General features: G+C 40.5%; 1 protein-coding gene across 1 annotated transcript in view; it reads left to right on the top strand.

The window, feature by feature from the left end:
- Positions 1-1485: 1485 nt before the first annotated feature.
- Positions 1486-15398, top strand: part of LOC147127412 (uncharacterized) — a 39277-nt gene continuing 25364 nt past the window's right edge. Inside the window, exons 1-17 of the mRNA XM_086021073.1 lie at positions 1486-1539; positions 4441-4565; positions 4887-5023; positions 5377-5496; positions 6016-6132; positions 6319-6505; positions 6783-6948; positions 7186-7408; positions 8962-9135; positions 9605-9682; positions 9825-9836; positions 10128-10220; positions 11126-11170; positions 11347-11391; positions 11643-11687; positions 11756-11791; positions 11926-11979. Of these exons, the coding sequence (XP_085877199.1) occupies positions 4484-4565; positions 4887-5023; positions 5377-5496; positions 6016-6132; positions 6319-6505; positions 6783-6948; positions 7186-7408; positions 8962-9135; positions 9605-9682; positions 9825-9836; positions 10128-10220; positions 11126-11170; positions 11347-11391; positions 11643-11687; positions 11756-11791; positions 11926-11979 (1614 nt within the window). The 5' untranslated portion in view covers positions 1486-1539; positions 4441-4483. The remainder of the gene's footprint in view (positions 1540-4440; positions 4566-4886; positions 5024-5376; positions 5497-6015; positions 6133-6318; positions 6506-6782; positions 6949-7185; positions 7409-8961; positions 9136-9604; positions 9683-9824; positions 9837-10127; positions 10221-11125; positions 11171-11346; positions 11392-11642; positions 11688-11755; positions 11792-11925; positions 11980-15398) is intronic.

Genomic DNA, 15398 nt, shown 5'->3' with positions numbered 1-15398 from the left:
GTGACATTTTCTTTCCACTCACTTTTGCCTTTATAGGTCGCCAGTTGAACCAACCGGGCTTTTTATTTTCTAGAGCTTCGTGCACATGTGGTCTGAAAGCAGACCACGTTTCTCAGAGTGGAGAATGAATTCTCACATTTTGCTGTTTATGTGCCAAATTTTCAGCTCACTTGGCATGGCCATCACATCAGATGCAAATTGACTACATAAAGGTTGCTTTTCTCTGTGTGCCCTTGGCTGTGATTGGCTGATCTGGCTTTCCAAAAGCTTCAGTTTTATCTCTTCTGTCCAAAGTGCATCACTCTCTCATAGGTTTGTCATTATGCATTTAGTCAAGGTTCAGAAATATTTCGTTTAGGAAATGTACTAAACCAATATTTCTGAACTTTGGTTTAGCAGTGACCATTGTTAGTCCCGCTCACTGTCCTGATTGTAATAGGCCAGTAGAGGGCAGTAGTAACTCAACATCCTTATTAATATTGTGTACCAGCAAACGAAATGCTAATGTCCCCGCGTGTATTAAGATAAATAATTATTTATTCATTTATTTTTAAGATATATACTGTGTAATTACTACACGTGAGTAACGTGTATTTTGTGTGTATTTTTTTTTCTCTTATTGCCTCTGAGCATGTACAATTCAGATTAAAAAAAAAAAGTGCCTTCACGTTTGTAAAAATCTTTGGAATCTGAACCATGTCACGTGGAAGGAAGAAAGTGTACTCAGAGAAAACTCACACAAGCATAGAACGAAGCAAACTCAGAAAGGCCGGAGTCGGGAATCGAACATAAACAATCATGCACGCTCAAATTCATATCTATGGCAAATTAGAATGATTAGATTATTTCTAAACATCATGAGAGGAAAATCTACCTGGATTAAATTGATTTTATTTCTATTATCAACACCAGAGGTTCTACCGTAATACAATTTACAAGAATAAACTAACTTGAACATGTTATCAGCTTTTCAATGTGAACCAGATGTTATTTAACATTTATTCCTGCGCCTGTGATTTGGTTTCAGTTAAAGCGCACCGGTTGTTTACACAGTTACACAGAATTAAAACCTTTACATATGGTCCCTTTTTGGTGCTAAAATAGGACTCCACTGTTGGATTAGTGTTTAGTTAGGAATTTATGTTGACATCCTCTTTTCACATTTATAGCCTACCTACTGCTAACCCTTTGTAGAATATTTTCTTAAAGTAAACTGGTAAGGCTTTTCACAACATGTAAAACGAACACCAAAAGATGTGTAAAACACAAATCCGAAAACATGTGTATGCTGTGGTCCGCGCACATGTCGAGTGGACGTCAGCACGGGACTCTGGCTACATTTTGTGGTGAAGGCTGCCACGATTTATAAAGGCCTGCCCTGACACTCCTACCGTTCTATGTGCCAACCAGAGAGAGGACTGTCACTACCAATTCGGGACTTGATTCTCCTCACTTTCTCATCACGGTCACTTGTGAATACTTGTAGCTGAAGCGCACACACGGCCCTGTCATCACTTCTCGACTGTGCTTCCACAGAGGGTAAGCGAGCTTATTGACTGTACTTACTTTCACCGCTCTTTGATGTGCACGGGGGGCCCTTCAGGCTATGATTTAATTTTGGGATGTACAGAAAAAAAACGTTTTTTTAAAGTTATTTGGAAGCAGTCTGACTAAGTAATTGACTTTAGTTGTGTGCATGTTTGGGTGACTTTTCATTGTCCGTTTTTTTTTTTTTTTTTCATGGCCTTAGTTTGGTTTGGCTACAAGTGACCAACCCTCAGGACAATGCGGGGGGAAAAAAAAAAAAAAAGCTAAATATACCGCTTGTATGAACCACTGTGATTATGGGTCAGGGAAGGTCTCTGATTTCGGGTAAAGCAGTTTTAGTCCTTCCCATCACGTCTTTCGGTATTTCAAAGACATGCAGTTCGAAAGTCTAAAATCCTCTTCCATCGTAATTACTATATGTGAAACTGTGCAATCATAATTGCGAATTGGAGTTTCCCTGTATAAATCCCTGGCTGTATGTCTTTGACAGCAATGTGACTGACATTTTGAAACCTTTTATCTTATTTGACCTTGTGACCATTACTTAATGGCTAATGTTAGCAAATGCTAGAAAAGGACTACACGCAGGATGATGTCCAGGTAGTTAGGACTGCAGTCACCAAGAAAACCGTAAATCGAAAGCTTGGGAGTATCTGACCACAATCGACTGCTGACTGTGACCTGAATAATTCAGTATCGTCCCTATTGTCAAACGCGGAATTGGAAACATGCTTCTCATTGAACTGATGGCAAAGGCAGCAAAGGAATGGGTCAAAAGATGTACTTTCAAGTCAGCAGGTCTCCATACTTTAATCGTATGGATTTGAAGCTTCACGTTACCAAGCAACAGCCTTAGAACATGAAGGTTGGAGAGGATCTGCAAAGATTAATGGACCAATATCCCTCCTGAGATGTGTGCAGACTACATCTGTGCTTCTCTAATTACCAAGTCATGCTTTTTTCTTCTGTGAGATTTTCTGTTTATTTCCCTTGATCAAATGCAAATTAATTTCTAAACTTTATACTCATCTCTTTTTCTGTCTGGTTGGGCTCTCTTTGCTAAAATATACTAAGATGCCAGCAAAAAAATAGAGGATGTGTATCATACTGAGATCTTTTTTTTAATGTTACTTTATTTTATTTATACAGGATTTATAAGAGATGTGATGTTGATTTTGGTCTTGGATCAACTTTAGCTTCCATCCATCCATTTTATATACGTCCTATCCTCACTCACAACTGAGTTTGAGCGAGAGGCCGTATACACCATGGAATGCTCGCCAGCCAATTGCAGGGCGCCAAGTTCAACTATTCTACACCCGAAATAAAAAAGTCATGACCGGCTTTTGACTGCTTTATGAAAACTCTCACTGTACGATCCTGATCTTGGCTTGTCCTGTTCCCTCAAAGAAAGTGTCGAGTATGTGAGTTTTAACATACCAGAATTGCAATGGCAAACAACCCTAATCTATAGTCTATAGTCACACTTTGCTTCAGATTTGACCCTTGCAATCCTTTTCTTCATTTAGTCATTGAACGGACCAGACTAGTCCGATAATAACAACAAAAACCGCTAAGAATGTCAGCGATACTGTATATCGAGAACTAAAAGCGGTCTCTGGAATTGGTTGACAAAAGCAAGCGAAGGGAGTCGGCGGCGTCTGTGCACAAGGAATGTTCTGTGATCCAGAAGCCAGAGGAGGTGGTCGATGTGGTTGGTGCACTGCACCGTGGCCGCGGCAAGTGAACCGCGAGGTCACTCAGAATTTTGTGTCAGTCTCCACCTATCCCCGTTGTATGGAATGAATGACATGTTTTAAAAGGAACGGGGCAAGAGATTGAAGGAGAAGGATGTAAAGATGCAACCCAAGAGAGGAGAATTTGGGGCGGGCATTTTTTTGGAGGATCCCTGAAAAGCCATTTTTAGAAACGGTGGGCTCTCATTTTGATGATTGTTTCCACCCCCAGTAGAGCCACACTGGATGACATGATTACCACATTTTGGAATGTTTATAAAAAGGCACTACGGATCCAGACCAAGTGCTTGATGTCTGAACAACAGTAAGCAGCATAACGTTTCATGAACACAACACATTGTCGTATTCAGCCATCTCAGGGGGGCGGCCATTTTGTCACTTCTGTCGACTGAAAATGACATGACAACTACTCAGGGCTCGGGTAACGACCAATCACGGCTCAGCTTCAGAAAAGAGGTCAGCCGTGATTGGTCGTGACCCGGGCCCTGAGCAGTTGTGATGTCATTTTCGCTCGACGGAAGTGACAAAATGGCCGCCCCTATCCTATCCCGCATACTATTGGGCAATGGCTCTCACCAGCAAGTTCCCAGTTTCTATATTCTCACTATAGTTTTCACACTTTTCAGTGTTCCATTTTGTCATCAGATGGTACAAAATGCTGCATAATCGTACAAGAGCAAATTCCATCCGACACGCCAAGAGTGCGAAAAGGGTTATACACCCTGACAGAGGACTTTGTGGTATAGTGCTGTCTTCTGTTCAGCGGACCAATCCGCCCATGCCTTTAAAACTCCTGCCAAAATTCTGCAATGCCCTCTGCCATGTTTACACTGAAGTTTTCCCATCAGTGCTCTTCATAGTGTGCACATTGTTATTTAGTCGGGAAGCACGCCTGGGAAGTCAAATGGACATAAGGAAAGGATCACATCGTATAGCTTAGATCAGAAATGACATGAAAATGTATCAAAAGTATTTAACATGGCTTTGAGGGAAAGAATATGCCTAGTGTCGTCAAATACAGCATAGTGCATCATTGCTGATTGTATTGACAACATTTTAGAAGCAACCACTCACACAAAGCATGTATGCTGGATGCATATTTTGTATTCTCATGTTGTTTTCAATCATGGTTTAGCCAAGTTGGACTGAACTGAGGGGAACCGCCCTCCTAAACCGCCATGTTGCTCTGGGCACTGTGGAGTATAATTGTGTCGCTGATTCCGCTGGAAGCTGCAGAAAGGGAAGAGGACGTCCGAGCAGGTAGCGATGATACGGTTCGATGATGAGAGTTCTTAACCTTACGTGTACTGTAAAAGCCCAGTTACATCCCATTAGTCGAGAATCCAGCCTAATGGGATTCGACTACCCACGAATGCCTCCATTGCAAACTAACGGGATGGAAGTGGGCTCTTACAAGTGCGAGATTCTATATTGGAGATGCCACAACTTGTCGCAGTCAATTCTGACAGCGTTGAAAATGTTCTTTGTGATATGTATGCTTTTATTTAAAAAAGATATGTGTTTGCTTGATTCACTTGTGCTTTGTTTTATAGTGTTCCTTTGTGCTTGTATTGTGTTCAGGCTGCAGCACAGCAGTGAATGACTTGGTCTTTATTGTGGATGGCTCGTGGAGTGTTGGCGTTGCTGATTTTGAAACAGCCAAGCAATGGCTTATCAACATCACCAGCCAGTTTGACATCAGTTCCCACTACACACAGGTGGGAGCAACTCACTATGCTAATATGCTCTCGCTCGTCGATTCACTGCGTTATATCAAAAGCGACAGAGGACAATCGGTACTGCTTTCTTTCCGATTTGTTTGGCTTTTAAAACATTTACAATTGGAAACAATAGTTGTAAAAATCCCTTGATAATTGGTGAGCCTCAGTATCGTAAGCCCCTTTTAATGTACAATGTAGTTGAATTCCAACCACGGGACTATTGAGCTTTTATTGCAAGCAAAATATGTACTGTCATTTTTTTTTTTTTTTACAGTATGTGTATCATCACTTGGGTTTCTTATCTTGATCAAGGCCAACAGAGCACCATTTATGTGATGTGTCCACTGCAGGTGGCTGTGATCCAGTACAGTGACACTCATCGTCTGGAGATCCCGCTGGGAAAGCAACAAAGTGCTGCAGAACTCATTAAAGCCATCAAGGGCATCACTTACATGGGAGGAAACACGCAGGCAGGCACAGCAGTCCCCCCCCCCCCCAATACATACTATCAATCCTCATTTCCACTATTGTAATATAAGAGTGAAATATTAATACTGATGCTCTATTTTTAAGATCGGGCTTATGCTTCTGTTCAAAAGTATTGCAATAGTGAAGCCAATTCTTTTCATTTATGCTATAAACTGGACTAATTGAAAACATTTCAGTTTTATTTCCTTGTGTTTACATCACGTTTTCGTCCCCATTGCATTGAATATCCAAATTACATCTGATTTCCAACACTCAGTATCTAGTTCAAGGTGTAACCAAATGAAAACCAGAGAGCTGCCCATGAGAGTAAACAAGCAAGTCTGACGAGGGGATGGAAAAGCGTTGTAAATATAGCCAGTCTGGTTCTGCTTTAACAATTTTTTTTCTGGGAGTTATTTACCGTCCGCATTTGGTAGAGCAAGTCCTTGCTCATGACACAATTTTGGTGAAAATGATAGGATGCATAGTGTTGACCTGTTCTAAAATGGTCTGTTTTGTAGACTGGCAGAGCCATTAAGTTTGCTGTGGACCATGTTTTCTCCACATCGCAGCGAGCCAGCCAAGTCAAGAACCGCATTGCTGTTGTGGTCACAGATGGCAAATCCCAAGATGACGTCGTAAATATTTTTCACTGCTTGAATGACGCGTTGTGCTTTATATGATTCTCTGTCATAAGCGTTCCAAACCACACTGTAATGATAATAACATAATTGTATTCATAACGTGTGATTCTGTTAATTCCCTTCACTTGTCCCCACACAATCGCAGCCTGCTTTTGTGACAATAGTCGATTTGTTCCTTAGGTGGATGCCAGTATCGAGGCACGAGCTCAAAGCATTACAGTGTTTGCCGTGGGAGTCGGTAGCGAGATCACAAACTCTGAGCTCGTATCGATCGCTAATAAACCATCTTCCGCCTATGTCCTGTATGCTGAAGATTACACCACCATTGACCGTATTCGAGACTCCATGGAACAGAAGCTCTGTGAAGGTTAGAGTCAATTTACTTTCGTCTTAGTAACAATTTACCATTTTGATCCGTCGGCAAAAGCACAGGAGAGGCCGGAATACATTTCTTCCTCAACTTGTCAAAATGGAACTGCACTTATTTGACTCAAATGGAAACAGTTGTTGTAATACAGGCGGACACGATGCCCAATATATTTTAATGTATAGTGAAAACGAATACAGGTCTCATTGGGTTATCCACAAAATGGGGTTTCTTTCCACTTCTAAGTCATTTAATTGAATTGCCATTTTTATTCTAGAGTCTGTGTGTCCCACAAGGATACCGGTGGCGTCCCGAGATGAGAAAGGCTTTGAGCTAATGGTGGGCATGAACATTGAGAAAAAAGCCAAGAAAATTAATGGCTCTCTGGTGTCTGAGACGGCCTTCACGCTCAGCACCTCCACGGACATCACTGAGGACACCAGGTACCATGCCCTTGAAAGAGTTGAAGTCATTCACTGCTAGACCCTCTTTTACTCTAACGTTTGAAAAAAATAAAAATAAATAAATAAATGAAAAAACGAGTACATACGTCAATGGCAGGGAACGAGTTTTAATCAGGTTCCATTAACAGAAAGTGTGCTCGTCATACTCCATTGTTTTCATTCTCATTTTACAGTGCAATACGCAATAAAATGTTTTTTTTTTTTTTTTTTTACTAGAGAGATTTTCCCAGAGGGCCTTCCTCCATCTTACGTATTTGTAGCCACCATTCGGCTGAAGGGGGTTGCCGAAAAGCTGAACTTTGACCTTTGGAGGGTGCTATCAAAGGACAAAAAGATCCAGGCTGCTGTGACACTGAACGGAAAGGACAAAACTGTCACCTTTACCACGACTAAAATGACAAACAAGGAGCAGAGGATTGTCTTCAATATGGGGTTCGAGGTGGGTGGGATGAATTTGCAGACACTTATGTTGAAAAAAATCTGTTAAAAAAACACCCATTTTGATAACCTGGCACACTGTTACCAAATTATCATTCTGTCAACCGAGGTCTTAAAATTCACTAAAGCTCACTAGTGTGAAAGCACCTCCAGTTTTATTTATATTCTTATATGGATGTGTTGTTCTGCTGCAACATGGAAAGACCAAATTATGTTAAAGGGCACCTAGCCGCTTCACATCTTGGCTCGCCACAGTGTTGTTTGTTAACCTGTAAAAGTCCTTCCAGATAAAACAAAAGCACTTACTTTAATGAATCACTGAGGATGACATGTGAAGGATGCCAAAGGAGGGCTCGGAAAAAAAAAAAAAAAAAAAATCTTTCCGAATCTAAACCGCCACATTTCCCCGGTGGAAACTAGCTGGTGGATGTGTCGCACTTGGAACGCGTGCCTCGATTTCCATGGCGGTTTATAATAACACATCCTGTCAGACGGCAGCCAGGTTATTTTTTCCAAATGCGCACTCCCCCTCAATTCTAACACACCTAGACTGTAGCATGGCACACTGAACACAGTTGCAATTATGTTTTTTTTTTTTTTGCACTTGTTTGATTTTTATTCATTTTGTTGTGGCAGAAAGTGGTAGCCTGTGATTTGTCATTTTGAAGATATTGGCCGTGGCTCAGCCCGTGTGAAACAATGCCTGCTCTGTTCTTCTCACATTTGTATATGCTTTAGGGCTTTCATAAAAGACTGTTAGGGAAATAATAAATGGCCCATGGGATTTTTTTTTAATTTTTATGAAATACCCAAAGGAAGAACAATGCAAAAAAGGGAAGATGAAGAGTAGGTCATTTGTATGTGAATCACACAGGATTACTACATACCGGGGCTTAAAATCCCTTATATGGTGATAATGCATATTGTGGGTGCTTACTGACATGCACTTCAACACCTCTATTATGTTATATACGTGGGTGAAAAAAATGCACCAGGAGTGCCCCTGTACATACACATGCAAGGGAGACACTTTGTAACTTCCAGTAACAACCCAGGCTAAATTCAGATCCTCCGCGACATGAAAGGCGTGTCTCTCAGTTGAGATCAACATACTTGACACTAATTTCTGTACTACTTTGCTTTTTAGACTAGGATTTTGGAGCAACATGTGTCATTTTAAGGAGTTTCAAAAAACAACCCAAAAATTGGAATTTTTCCAGCCAATAATTGGAGATAGGTTCCACAGGAAAAAAATTGAAGATAGGTGGATTCTGGAATTGTGAATAAGCGGGGATTACTGGACATATTGCCACCTCACACGTCACAAATTTTATGGAAATTGCTTTAGCATAATTCTGCATGATGTAAAAGCAAAATAACTGACTTAACTAAGCAACAATCTAAACAAAAATCGTGCATTTTGCTCTTGGCAGAGTTAATAGAACAGCTGCACCCGTCATTCAAAGCTACAATCGACTCAAATTCCTAAAAGACCTAACAAAGCTCAGTAATCTTTGACGCAATCTTGAGATAATCTTTTGTACCTTCTGTCAGGCTCTGTATGACGGGATGTGGCATCAGCTTAAACTCCTGGTGAGACCCAGCCAGGTCACCAGCTTCCTTGATGATCAACGGATTCAGGAAATAACACCGGAGCCAATGGAGCCCATTTACATCAATGGGAAGACGCAGGTGGCAAAGAGGCGTGGAATAGATGTCACTGTCCCTGTAAGTACACGTCATAATGCTGACTCGCTGCACTAAATGTAAACAGGCGAATAATACACCCAAAATTCCATCGCCAAATGACAACATGCAAATATTAGTGGGTATGATGTTGACTACTATTAGTTCAGCTCGCTACACATGCTAACTCACATCGGTATTTATTTTCTAATTTTCTCATTTTCTAGTGGCGTCATACATCATAATGAGTGGCCTCACTTGGATAGTATTTTGTGTCGGGCCTGATGAGTGCACATTGTATGCAAATACGATGCTTTGTCATGTTACTATCTTTGACTATTGTCATAATTTATTTATACATACACACACAAACTGTCAGAACGGAAACAATAGCAGAGATAATCATGTGCTAATATGGTGTGCAGTAGTAAAGTAAAACATACTTTTTAATGGAGGTCAGGCAAAGCTGATCTTGCTCTAATCAGCTGCTTTGGATTTTTGTTTACATTAGATCCAAATCCAGAAACTGCGTCTGTATTGTGATCCTCTTCAGAGTGAGAGAGAAACAGCTTGTGAAATCTTCTATGTGGTAAAGCTTTAACCTTATTGTACAGTAATGCAAAAGTGTTCTTTTTTTTTTTTTAGGTTCAACATCCATGCAGTGTATCTGCATGTTTATACGTGTAATGCTACCCTGAAAATAACCTCTTGTATTTTCTTTCACTTCACAGGATGATGAAAGGGTAAGTGAAATTATTTGAATAATTATCACCCCAAATGTGTGTATTACTTATACGTATATTAATCAATCAGTGCTTCCAAATTCAGTCAGATGTCTGCAGAATATTTAATATCCAGCAGCTGTTTTATCTAAAAAGAATAGACAAATCCATGGACACTCAATTTGGAATTTTGATAAACTTTTTAAAGTCAACATCAAAAATGTACAGTATGTGTTTTCCCAACATTCATATATTCTACAAATTTGGGCTGGCTTTACTATTTTACATATTAGTCCATCCTTGCTTCCACAGTGTCCTCTGAATCGGAAAGCCACAATTGCAGAAGTGGAAAACTTCGATGGTGTAGTTGGACCTCCTGGGCAGCGTGGCCCGCCAGGACGCATGGTAAAAATGCCCAGATCCTTTTAATCAATTCAACTTAGTTTTTTATAGTCTGCTTTCATTTTCAATGCAGTCTTGTTAACACATTGATTTCCAGTTACGCGCATAATGGATGAAAGGAAATAATCTGTTTTGGTCATGAAGACTTGATCATCCTAGCTTGCTTTACATAATCAGAAGCTATTGAGTAGACGTGTGTGCAGACTGGCTGAAGATACACAATATAAGGACAGTGTTTCTTTCTCCTCAAATCGGTTGTTTGTCTTTGGGTTTGTCGACGACATCGTTTCACTCTAAAACAGTTGGGTCCAAATAATAATAATTGAAGCTCCCCTAAACACGTTTACAATTGCCTATAAATGCCACAAGAGGGTGGCAAAGCATTTTTGTGAATGTTATTATTTTGGCACAAGTACAAAAACAGCAAATAGGTGAGTTTCTCAGCAAATAATGGAATAGAAAAGAAAAAAAGCGCATACTGGGATAGATCACCGCTTCCTGTTTATCCCGAACAAGATCAACTGTAGTCAGTGAATGAATGTACAGAATGAGCTGATTAGCCACGATGCTAAGCTAACCGGCATGATAAAAGGGAGGAACACGGCTGTGGTTGCAGTCGACCACAGCTAAGTGCCAGTAATGATTACCACCCTCTTTTTAACTTTCTCATAGATTTTAAAGTAAAGATGTGGCCAATTTAACAGCTTATTTGCAGCTGTTGTCATTCCCCTTTAGATGTTGCGACCTTTAAAGAGTGATTTGGTGTTTGATCTTGTGAGAAACAGCGGGTGTTTTCGATATAATTTAGGACGTTGGCTTGCTATCCCGGTACTGTTGTTGCTGTCATTTTTTTTAAATGTCTATTTAATTTGTGTATTTCTGTATAACAGCTTCCTTTATCTTTCCAGGGGGACAAAGGAGAGGCAGGATTACCCGGAGCTGATGGTAAGCCTGTGAGTACGCTGTTTATTTATATCTCTGTGTTGCGATATACTGACTTGTCACAAATTGCGTTATGTCATAACGTATGACATTATTGGCACATGTTGAAAATTCAGAGCCTCTTTTCAATTTATCATTCATTGCATTTGGACATTTCAAAATGTCAAGTTTTTTTTCTCTCTTTCAGGGTGAAACTGGGAAGCCTGGCCCTCCTGGAATACTGGGGCAGAAGGTAAAAATTGTTTAGAAAATTGAGAGTTCATTGTTGTTTGATTTTAAACTTTTGCTGCCCCGAGGCGATGCATACAGTAGATACTATCATACATTTACTGAAGAGCTAACTAACTATAACTTGTGTCCTTTTGTGGTCCTAAATTTGATTTTCTCATTTTAAACGTGAGCTGTTGAGTGTGTTCTCCCTTTGGAAAAGGATGTTGACTTATTCTCAAATGGGATCAACTATTTCTACTCTTGGTCTTGCAGGGTACAGATGGCTCACCGGGACCAAGAGGACTTCCTGGTATGAAGGTAAGACTCTGAAGAAAACAGATGCATGAATGTTCGGTTACCGCTGATAACAACTTGACTCTAACCAGGGTGACAGCGGGATGGCGGGCTTACCAGGACCACAGGTAATCTTTCCCGCTTTCCGGGTGAACTATACAAACTACAAATCCACAAGTAGATCAAGGAAGCAGTGACCTTATTCTTTGTAACATGCAAATGGTCTTCATTCATTCTTCCCCCCCCCCCCCCCCCCATACAGGGTCTTCCAGGGGAGAGGGGTGAGCCAGGACATCCAGGAGAAGTGGGTTTAAAGGTAGGATATAATTATGTTGCACTGACAAGGAAACCATTACACCAGATTTAGCCAGACGTGTGTGTGAGCATGCGTTTCCCCCAATCACATCACACTTGGTGGTATTGACTGCGCGGTATTTGAAGTGAGAAGAAAAACAAGATAATTACTGCGACCGTGTTGTGTTTGGGCTGCAGTCGAGCTACATTTTTCCGCTCAGTGTCTCTCCAGGTGGAAGTGGGACCCATCATGATCATGATCAGTGAGCTGCGTGATGTCATTATGATCTAAGGTCAGAATGATAGGGAATAAAAAGGGGAAAAAAAATAAAGTGAACCCTTCATGACCCTACCGCTGGGAGAGTCACACTGATGACAGAGCATCATTTTTATAGCCGCTATGCAAGACGCATAACGGTCATAACAGCAGCGTGTAATTGAATACAACTCAGCTTAATGGCATTGGGTAGTGGTGAGGATGTTCCTGATGTGTGCCAGGGGGAGGCGTAAAGCTTGACCCATATACATGTAGTCAATCGGAATAGTTCCCCTCACCGAAACGAAACGTGACTACGGCTGCACACAGTGCGAGCAACTTGAAAACAGCAAGTGACGAAATCAGAGCGCACGGAGACATCTGCGAGCACGCCCACTTGTTACATGTGTGCGCCGCTATTTTCAGACACCTCGAAACTCCTTTGAGTGTTCTACCACTCGGACTTGCAGCCGAAGCCTACTCAGTAATTTGTGACTCTTCCTGCTATCATAATAAACCATGTTCCCCTCCGGAATCTGGAAGTGTTTTACACCAAAAAGGAGAATGGTGTACAGAAGCCCTGAGTGGAAAGGAAAACTGAATTAATATAAACCTAGAAAATGTGAATGCAATTATAGCTGTTTAACACATTCACTGCCAGACATTTTCAGACCCTCTTTTACCCTAATGTTTTCATTTTTTTTTTTTTTTTAAATATGAATAAGTTCTTGGGATTGAATGGCTGGACTGTGAAAAGACAAATAAATCCGTCAGTGGCAGTGAATGAGTTAAAGACCCTGTAAAGTAAATTCTGAGATTTGTTTCCATCATTATACATATGTGAAGATAATTGCTGAAAACGTGAAAAGACTGAGAACAATGTCGAACTCGATTGTGGAGCTTTAGTGTCAACCTTTTCCTGATTTTTTTTTTTCTGGGTGTGGCTACAACGGTGCCCCTCCCCCCCTCTGTATACAAAACTGAGGTTCTTCGTTTGCATCGTGGTTATCCGGCACAATCGCAGACACGACCGGCGCAGCCTCACAAACACCAACAAACAGATAAAATGTCTTTCTGCAACAATGTCAGGCTCCATTAAACACCCTAACGAGTTACTGGAATCAGTTGGCTTCAAAGAGATCACATGGATAGCAGCTCTGTAATTGCCTCTTGAGTGTAATTTAATAATTATGTCTGGATTGTCTTCAGACCAAGTGATTTTACCGTACTGGCACGTTTTATTATTATTTTTTTTTTAAAAAAGAGGAAAAAACTGTAGATAACCCTCTCGCCTCTCTCACTTGTGATGATAAAGAAAATGGATGGATAGATACAATATTTATATACTATATGTTTGTGTGATTTCCATATGTTATAGGTGTTTTGCTTGTACTGACACTGAACTAACTCAACAAACAAACATTGGTTTGATGTATTTTAAGTGCACGGAGTTTTTTTTCCCCTACAATTTTGTTGACGTTTATTTTGGAACCGAGTTTGAATCCACCACAGGTGAGCTGAACTTCTCACAAGTCCAATAAAGACTCAGTTCATTTGGAGTACAAGCGACCGACTGAGCTAAGCAGTTGCATCTTTAACGGAAATGCGCTGCTGTTTTCTCAGCGGCAGTAGAATTTGACTTTGGAAATGGAACAATCTTGTCAGGTTGTTTACAGGGGGATAATATGATGTTAGAATCTTGCTTGATTTAGTTACACGGCAATTTGAAACTGAAGATGTTAATTCTTCATTTTCAAATATGAAAAGAATGTCACCAAAGATCCGGTGGCTCAAGCTTGGACTCTTATCACAGTTCCTGACAGCCCGGCTATTATGGTTTGGCAAAGTCTTTTCAAGCCAAGTTAACAACATGGCTACGGAACTGACAACAGACAGATTCCCCAGGATGATGGCTGGGTTGATATTTATAGTTAGTTGTCAATGATATCACTTGATAAGCTATTTTAAAATGTCATCGTAGTAGTAGCCGTTATGTCAACTATGCAAATGAGTTATGCCAAAAGTTGCCTTGATGTTGAAGTGGTTTACTTTCACTAGCTGGACTACACTTGCTACTAGTTTAGCGATTGCGAGTTTGCAAGAACACCCAGAAGTCATTTTCGCGGTCATTGCGGTCAAAAAAATCTCCCATCAACTGTAAAACATGTCTGGCCCCATTCATGACAGCTCCATTGACTGTTAATGAGGCTTGAACGCGAGTACACCATATAAGGTCCTAAACATCGGCTTTAATCATGCTCCATACATCTATTTGCGTTCCCACAATAAAATTCGCCAACCTTCAAACACTGGATTGTAAAGCAACCTGATCAGCTTCACGTCTGTCATTATACATTTTTGACATTCCATGTTACAGAAAGATGCCCTCTCTGTCATTACCCCACCTGTAATTAATCAAAGTGCAATTGCTACCGGTAGCAGGCATTTTTGTAAGCTCATCAAACAGTTTTTTTTTTCATGTCTTCAACCTATAAAATATTCAGTTTGGGAAAAGGCCGAATGACTGGAATTATGTTGCTTAGATAAGCACAACTTCATTATTTTTTCTCTTCGACTGACTCAGAGTGCAGCTCCGTTGTAACTTTTTACTTTCTCAATATCCATTGTAAGTAATCAAGTTCAGGACTTTTAAAACATCCTTGGGGAACACTCTTTAGAGTTGAAGCATGATAACTTTCAGGACAACGTAAATCACGGCAATAGTCGGACTGGCGATGGCTTGGTAGTCCTTTGTATGGCTCCCACAGGACAAAACATTTATATAAACGCAAATATATTTTGAGAGAGCAAACGTTCTCCAAATGAACAAGAGACAATAGACACAACACTAATTAGTGGAGCAATTAATCACTCATGATAATCATGAGGACAACATTCTAAAATCCAAACCAAAGGATATGCTATTTATTCTCACTTCATAAGCTATAGCTGGTCATTATTTGCATAGAACTGTAAGTGGCGGTAACCCGCATCACACATTTCCAACTTACAACCACATTTTGTCACCTCAGTTTTAGCTGCTGGATAAGGTTGGACGGTCTGACCGTCTTCTCATTTATAAACAGTGAAACAAATAATGACAATCCACGAGTACAGTAATTGATGCCCCTCTAAAAAGGTTCATATTGTAATATAATTGTCTATAGATGCTACAAGATATGGGA

This window comes from Filicampus tigris, chromosome 21, assembly GCF_054856515.1.
Source record: "Filicampus tigris isolate MCC_2025a chromosome 21, RoL_Ftig_1.0, whole genome shotgun sequence".
Classification (NCBI taxonomy): domain Eukaryota; kingdom Metazoa; phylum Chordata; class Actinopteri; order Syngnathiformes; family Syngnathidae; genus Filicampus; species Filicampus tigris.
The sequence above is the reverse complement of the archived record's forward strand: the minus strand, read 5'-3'. Positions and strand labels throughout refer to the sequence as shown.